This window comes from Monodon monoceros, unplaced genomic scaffold (genome assembly GCF_005190385.1).
Source record: "Monodon monoceros isolate NGI ecotype Baffin Bay Population unplaced genomic scaffold, NGI_Narwhal_1 Super_Scaffold_18, whole genome shotgun sequence".
Classification (NCBI taxonomy): domain Eukaryota; kingdom Metazoa; phylum Chordata; class Mammalia; order Artiodactyla; family Monodontidae; genus Monodon; species Monodon monoceros.
This window is the reverse complement of record NW_021703774.1, coordinates 73,936,783-73,945,301: the sequence shown is the minus strand read 5'-3', so window position 1 is coordinate 73,945,301 and position 8,519 is coordinate 73,936,783. Positions and strand designations below refer to the sequence as shown.

General features: G+C 41.5%; 1 protein-coding gene across 1 annotated transcript; it reads right to left on the bottom strand.

The window, feature by feature from the left end:
* Positions 1–7,753: 7,753 nt before the first annotated feature.
* Positions 7,754–8,231, bottom strand: LOC114897917 (histone H2B type 2-F). Its single transcript, XM_029226973.1, has one exon. It carries the CDS (start codon positions 8,190–8,192, stop codon positions 7,812–7,814), a length of 381 nt encoding a protein of 126 aa, XP_029082806.1. The 5' UTR covers positions 8,193–8,231; the 3' UTR covers positions 7,754–7,811.
* Between the last annotated feature and the right edge of the window lie 288 nt (positions 8,232–8,519).

The following is an 8,519-nucleotide window of genomic DNA, read 5'->3' as shown; positions in this document are numbered from 1 at the left end:
CCCTACTATCAACGGCAACTAACAGTTATTGAAATGTTGTGTCAAGCATCAGTCTAAGAATTTTTATATGTATTTACTCATTCACCTTTCAAAAACACATTATAAAGTAAGCATTACTATTATTCTCAATTTAAAGATGAGGAAACTAGGGAATTCCCTGGCGGTCCAGTGGTTAGGACTCAGCACTTTCACTGCCAGGGCCCAGGTTCAATTCCTGGTGGGGGAACTAAGATCCCACAAGCCATGCTGCGCGGCATCCCCCCACCAAAAAAAAAAAAAAAAGATGAGGCAAAAGCATAGAAGGTCCAAAAACTTGCCCTAGTCACACTACTGATAAAGAGCAGGGCTGGGTTACAAACCAGGTGATCTGTTTTATGAGCCTGCGCTCTTTACTAATACAGTGGCATACTCAGAAGATTTTAAGAACACGTCATCCTTCTACACTGCCAGATTATGTATTTACTTTGACACCTCTGTGCCGTTGTGGGGCCCTGCTACATGGTTATCCACCAACTCAATCTAGAAGACTTAGTCATGCTTGTAATTCATGTACACATATATTACTGTTTTCTCCTGTCAGGAAGAATAGTCAGAGTTGTTTTGTTTTACTCTTATAATCGTTGGGACTTTGCTATTTCCCATTATAAATGATTTGCATTTGCTAATCCAGAAAGATTTATCTATTATGCCCCTTCCTGCCTAAACACATCCCACAATCATAAATACAATGAAATTCCCTTAGACAAATGAAAAGATTCCTTCCTTTTTTTCCCCCTAGGCTAGGAATTGAAATTCCAATTCTACCTTGGTTAACTTTCCTGCTAATCCTAAAATTGTGTTCTCTATGCGTACTTGCTATTTCTGAAAAAAAATTCGCTTAAGAATAATTTCTGGGGACTTCCCTGGTGGTCCAGTGGGTAAGACTCCACGCTCCCAAAGCAGGCGGCCCGGGTTCCATCCCTGGTTGGGGAACTAGATCCCGCATGCATGCCACAACTAAAAAGTCTGCATACTGCAACTAAGAAGCCTGCATGTGGCAACTGAAAAAAAACAAGATCCCCTATGCTGCAACTAAGACCTGGCACAGCCAAAATAAATAAATAAATAAAATTTAATAATAATAATAATTTCTGTTGCCCAGTTCCTTGATATTAATGTGAAAGAATTGTGAAAATCAAAATTCAAATACTTAAAAAGACATCACAGGAAAAGTTGCCTACAAAGAAGCTCATATAAGCAAAATCATTCTTATTCGATTTTCATATTGCAGCAGGGAGGAGAAGGAAGAAGCCTACGAAAACAAGGATATGCTCCCTCACTGGAAGTAATCTTATGGTTGATGCATATACAAGTTAATCAGTATGCCTTTCTCCTGCTTATTCTACATGTTATAATAGGGGTCTTAAGTAAGTAGACATGCCAAACTATAGGAAATATACATCTCCAGAGAGAAATTCAAGTAGTTTAAGGCCCATCCCTAGGATTGGGAATTTTATTAAGAATACTGAACAGCCTTTGTCCAGGGTTATATCTGCGGTGTGTCTGAACTCTGTTTCACATTCCCTCTTGGCCTAAGGAGTTTTCCTTCAATGCATTTCAAAATGATAATCCCACTAACTGGAAACTAAGACCTACACAAAGCTCAAACATCATTGCCAACAACAACAAAAAATAAAGCCGATATCTTTAGGTACTTTCTGTTCCCCTGAATGTTAAAAACACTGATATCAAAAGAGTGATATGGATTTCCCCCTACCTTCTGATAATTTAAAATTATTGCCTTTGATCATGTAAAACAACAGAGATAAATTGTTCCTTATTTCATTTCACAAATCTGCATCCTCCATTTTTTGCCACAAGAATTCCTTCTTCTGGGTGCCTTGTGCTGCCTCAATCCCAAGATCAACTGAGATCTTGATCTGTCGATCTCTCTCTCTCTCAAAATACTCAGCCAGTCCCAAGCCATTACCTCTTTACCATCCTTGGGACAATACATCAGCATCCAGGTTTGGATCCTTCAAGGCAAAATGCTAAAGAACTGCTCAAGCTCTATGAGTTCTCTTACTTTGCTCTCTGTTTCTGGTTTTGGCCATCTAAAGCAAAGTTCCTTGGATTGGTTGATAGTGATACTCTCTAGATTCTTATGCTTCTTTTTAGCAGAACCATCTGAAATGTCTCATCTATTGTGTAATGAGTTCTTGGCCAAAGCAAAGAAATATTGAGGTCTTGGGACTGCCATCTTACTTGTTTACCACTCCTTGGACTGTAGTTTGAGTAAGGAAGTCTTATATTCTTGGGGAAACTTTCATCCCTGAATAGTGACAGGAACAGGAGCTTCATCTTGAAAATACTGAGAGGAAAAACATGAAGTACATTAACAAGCAGAAACGAAGAACTCAGAAGTCATCAACCTGACTCCACCGAGCCCATGTTTGAATTTCTAATTAAACATTTCCCAAATATCTTTTGGTTATAAGGTGTGTCCTTCTCTGTGCTACCTGGTGGTATGCCTACATCATTTCTATTCATTTGGCTTGCTCTTGTGTTAAATCCTCAAAATTCAGAGCTTTCAACTCAGAAATCAGAAAGAAGTATTGAGATGAAAGTATTTCAATTTTTTCTGAAAGCATTGATGGGAGGTATTGCAAACATCATCTGATATATTTTTTTAAAGGTATTTGCCAAAGATTATATTGGCCTTTACAGAGCACTAGTAACAGACACTAGAAATAAGGTCTTTTATTATTTAATTCATTTTTTTCCCTTTTGGGACACATAGCAGATACTTAAAGATTCTACAGTGTCAGAGGCCCAACAAGTAAATTGTGGCATTGCCTTCTTGGATATTTTTAAGATAAAGAAGGTCTTACTGCTCTACTGCAAGATGCTTAGGGAGTTGACTCTCAAATCACTAGAAATCTCTTAAAGCACAACTTGTTGGGAAGGAAATGTGCTCTGGAAGTACAAGGGTGCTCATGCAAGTGCCTTCCCAGCCACAATAATGGGAGAAACACTGATCGAATATTTGCCATGTTCCAGCTGCTGTACTAAGTGCATTAAGTACATTATCTCATTTAATCTTCACAAGTCTTGAGGGTAGGTTCCATTATTTTTCTCATTTTACAGATGAGGAAATTGAGGTTCAGAAGAGTAAAGAAACTTTCCCAAGGTCATATAGCTCTTAGGTGGGTTAGCTGGGACTCAAAGCTAATGCCCATCACTACTACAGTACACTGCCTTTCAGCCAGTATCTTTTGACTTTTATAATTGGTTTGCTATAAGGGGTCCATGGCCAGAGACCAGGGGCTGGACTGTGACATGATAAATGTATGTTTGATCTCTTCCCCCAGTTTCTAACACAGAGCTCCTAAAACTCTTGTAATTCCCTGAGTGATAGGGGTGCTAAGGACATCATTTGTTCTAATATTTGGTCTTTGACCCCAATTCCTGACATAGAGCTCCTAAATCCCTTGGAATTTCCAGGGTAATAGAAGCATATTTTGTTCTAATGAGACGACTCTTGGTGGACTCCTGGGTAGCTTCAGGACAGGGGCTGGTCACCAGAAAGGCCAGGCTATGATTAGAAGATTGAAGCTGTTAACCCACACCCCCCATCCTCCAGGGAAGAGAGAGGGACTGGAAGTTGAGTTAATAATCCATCATGCCTACTTGATGAAGCCTCCATAAAAACCCCTAAACTATGAGATTCAGAAAGCTTCTGGGTCAGTGAACATATCCACATGCCAGGAAGCCACATGGACACCCCAATTACACGGGGGCAGAAGCTCCTGCACTCAGGACACTTGCCCTATGTACATCTTCATCTGGCTGGTCATCTGTATCCTTTACTATATCCTTTATAATAGACTGGTAAATGTAAGTGTTTCCCTGAGTTCTGTAAGCTGTTATAGCAAATTATTGAGTCTGAGGAGGGGGTTGTGGGAACTCCTGATGTGTAGCCAAGACTGACAGAGGTGTGTGTAACCTAGGGACCCACTACTTGTAACTGGCGTCTGAAGTTGGTATAGGGGGTGGAGGGGCAATCTTTTTGGACTGAGCCCTTAACCTGTGGGGTCTGCACTAACTTCACGTAGTTAATGTCAGGATTGCTTGGTGTGGAAAACCCACATACTTGGTGGCCAGAAGTACTGAGAATAGTAGAGGAAACAAAAGTTTTCCTTTACTCTCTTACTGCTTCTGAGTTAGTGTAGGTAAGTATCCTTAAATACCCAACAACTTACACTATGAAGCTTCTAAACTGATTTGTGGACCATGGTGTCTGCAACTTCACCTAGACCTTCACTCCATATTGTGCTGTTCCCCATTCAGAGGGCAAAAGATTTTTAAAATCATTTTTTGTTAAAGCCAGCTCTTAGAGTTCTGCATCTCATAAATCCAATCCCACTGCCCTCCCTCTCAACCACTCCTTCCCTCATCAATCTATTCATCCCATCAGTAGTTACTGAGTGCCCACTCTATTCCAGGTACAGCTCAAGATGATGGGCAAAGTGCAGTGAACAAAACAAAGTACCTACCTTCATAGGACTTACTCTGAGAAGGTAGGAGGAGAGTCAGACAATGTATTGGTTGGAGAACAGTCTAAATTATTGTGCCAAATATTTTTTTAAAAAATTGGCTTAAACAAAATACAAGTTTATTCATCTCTCACGTCCAGGGTTAGTAGAACAGTTCTGCTATTCTCATCACATGGCTTCTGTTTCTGGGCCCAGAGTGGCTGCCATAGTTCCTGCCATTGTATCTGTCACCCAGCCAGAGGAGAGTGTAAAAAGGCAAGGGCAGTACATATCTATTCCTTTTTAGGACACAAACTAGAAATAATATGTATCACTTCCATTCATATCTCATTGGCTCAGAACTTTGTCTTATGAACAAACCCAGATGCAAGAAAAGCTGGTAAATTAGCCTTTAACTGAGAAGCCATGCACCCATAAAGCAGGGGGTTAAAGTAAGGAAAGAAGAACAGCTTTTATGAGTATCAGTCTCTGATTCAGTAATAAACAAATAAGTAAATAAATACATTAGTATTCAGATGATACACGGAAGAAAATTTAGCAAGGTATGGGGACAAGGAGTACCAAGAAATGGGGGGAGAGAGGGAGGTGGGCTTGCTATCTTACATAAGTCAAGGAAGAACTGAAGAGTAATGGAAGTTTTGAGCAGAAGCCTCAGAAATGAGGAAGCCAGTCATATAAATATCTGGGGGAAAAGCTTTTCCAGAAGAAATGGCAAGCACAAAGACCCTGAGATAGGAGGGCCTTGGTGTATTCGAGGTAGAGCAGGGAGACAAGTGTGATGAAACAGAACAAACAAAAGGGAGAGTGGTAAGAGAGGAGGTGGATGTGGGCCATTGTATCAGTGTGGACCTTCTCTCTGAAGCCATATGGGGATTTTCAGTTGGGCAGGATGGTGTGGGAGTGACATGATCTGACTTAGAGGTTTCAGAAAGTTTACTCTAGCTGGTTTGTGGAAAATAGAGTGAGGGTAGAGGCGGAAGCAAAGAGACCAGTCAGAAAGTCATTGCAAATACCTGGGAGGTGTGATGGTGGCTTGGAGTGGGAAGACAGCAGTGGAAGTGTCGAGTACGGTTGGATATGGGACATGTTAAGCCAACAATATTTCCTGATAAATTTTACTTGGGATGACTGAGAAAAGGCTTATTCCCATGCTTTACTATAGTCATACCCCCTGCAAAAGAAAATGAATCTCACAGGGAACAAGAAAATAAAATTTCTCTCAAGCTAGGATCGTGGTGAACAAAGAAAGCTTCAGCAGGTTTGAGATGCTGGGAGCCAAGTACAATGAGACTTAAATTGCTTTGCGGGCAAGAGGGTGGGACAGCCAGAACTTTCCAATATAATGAAAAACCCTAAAAAATAGTCTATGTGAAAATTTTAAGTTTAAAGAGACATATTAAAGTGAAAAGAAAATGTTACAACCTGGATGAGGAGTACAGAAATAATGACACCTAGTCACAGAATTTAAAGGGAACGATGAAGAATTCCATTTTACAAAAATCAGATGATTAAAAAGTTGAAAGATGTTACAGTGAAAATTGGGTAAAACTAAAACTTAAAAAAAAACTTCCCAGAGGATACTTGATGTATTGGTCGCAAATAAAATTCCAGGTGCACTTCATGGACTTGGGAAGGAGAGCACCTGTATATCCCCATCACCTAGCACAGGGTCTGGCACATGTAAATTCTCACTTATAGAGTGATTTTTCCTACCATAAAATGTGTTGTATAATGATTTCTTTTCTTTCAGCTAGAAATTTTAGATTCTCATTTGAGTCATCTTTCCCTGGTCTCTTGTCTGATAGTCTCTAGGGAAAGATGACTCACTGAGAATCTTAATTTCCCAGTGAAAGAAAGAAATCACATACAGCCCACTTTATGCAACTTTTAATTAGATGTAAATTCGAACTCCTACATTACAAATGAATAAAATTCATTTTAAGCATTTTAAAAATTCATTTTAAATTCCCCCAAGTTTAACCAGGAATGGCTTAATTTCAAAACTCGACTGTCAAGTGAATTGGAAGCTAAGACTTTTCCTTTTGCCTCAAGGGTATATTTTATTTGGTAGAATATCCAGCCTTTTTCGGGATTGGTCTTGAGTTATGCAAGTTTTGAACTGAGAGGGCCTTAGAAATTCATCCCACATGTTAACTGCCCTTTTGTACACCATGCCCCCAAAATCTATTCTAAAAATATACACCTGAGAACACTAAAAACCACCTCACCAGTCCCCCACCTCCAACGGGACCTTATCAGGGAACTTCAGGAGAGGCACCTGGAAGTATGTTTAGCAAGCTTGGAGGTGGGCCTTATAACCAGGAGTTACAGAACCAAGACAAGGTCCTTGCCCTGGAGAAGATAATTTTCCTGTGGAGGAGTGTAAACAAGCACAGTAAGTTAAGTGCTGCTCAGTCTTCACCAAAAGCAGGATAGGAGTGGGGAAAGGTTTGACCTAAATGAGGATTAAACCCAGAAGGGAAAATATCCTGAAGGAAGGGAAGTCTTTGGGCACTGGGTCTCTCAACCTTGGCGCAAGGGTCAACATCATTCACCAAATAATTCTTGGTAGTGGGGGCTCTCCTAGGCATTATAGGATGTTTAGCAGCATCCCTGGCATCTACCCACTAGATGTCAGTAGCGCCCCTCTCCCCAGGTGATGACAATCAAAAATGTCTCCAGATACTGCCAATATCCCATGGGGAGTGTGATGGAGGGGGTGGGGTGGGAAATCTATCTGGTTGAAGGTCACGGGGCTAGGTAGGCCAACGTACTAAAGCATCTGGCGATGTTGAAAGTTTGTGACAGACACCTAGAGATTTATGTTAAAAACAGATTAAAACATTAAGGAACAGCGGCAACTGGGGAAACTATAGGGCTATCTGTACGCTAGAATAAAATAAAACCCAACTCGCTTACTAGTTTAATAAGAGACAGCCCTTCCCCGCTCCTCCTGTACCTAAGGTCCCATGGAGGACTCAGACTAGGTAGGAACCACCTTAAGGACCAATCACTTGTTACCAGCAACATGACACATACCACTAGGTGGCACCACTGGACCATGGGAGGTCCTAGATTTTAACAGGGCAACCATTCAATCACTGTCCCAGTCTAGCCCCACGTCCAAAAGCACTCGTGATCATGGGCCCACCCTACCCAACCAACAACTAAACCCACCTTTTATCAAGTGTTTACAGCCACTTTCCCCGATAAATTAAGTGGCTCTGAAAAGAGCCTTTGGGGTAAAATAGATGTTCTAGTTCGTCTCTTGCACGCTTACTTCGAACTGGTGTACTTGGTGACCGCCTTGGTGCCTTCCGACACGGCGTGCTTGGCTAGCTCGCCGGGCAGCAGCAGGCGCACAGCCGTCTGGATCTCCCGGGACGTGATAGTCGAACGCTTGTTGTAATGCGCCAGGCGCGACGCTTCGCCCGCGATACGCTCGAAGATGTCGTTCACGAAGGAGTTCATAATGCCCATGGCCTTCGAAGAAATGCCGGTGTCTGGATGAACCTGCTTCAGCACTTTATACACATAAACAGAATAGCTCTCCTTCCGGCTGCGCTTGCGCTTCTTACCGTCTTTCTTCTGCACTTTCGTAACAGCCTTTTTGGAACCTTTCTTAGGAGCAGGAGCAGATTTTGCTGGATCCGGCATCTTCACACAGGAGAATCCCCACACGCCAGTAGAAGTGATCCCGACTACACCGAAGCAGGCTAGTTACGCGCTACTTATAGAGCCTGTATGCAAATGAAGACTAGCACAGTATTACGTTTTTATTGGTTAATATCCAACAGTGTCGTCATAGAGGGGCGGAGTCCATGTAAATAAGGTTCTGCCTGCGCTCCCTCAGTGGCCCTTAGAACAAATGTCTTGTTAACCAATCAAAATGTTCCATTTCACACTAACCACTAAATTATGTAAAAAGTAGTTTCACCTGTTTGTGGTCTTTTGATGTTAATTGGTTTTCACTTTTACTTGGAG

Coding starts and splice junctions, on each gene's coding strand:
- LOC114897917 (XM_029226973.1), bottom strand. CDS start 8,192: ATGCCGGATCCAGCAAAATCTGCTCCTGCTCCTAAGAAAGGTTCCAAA.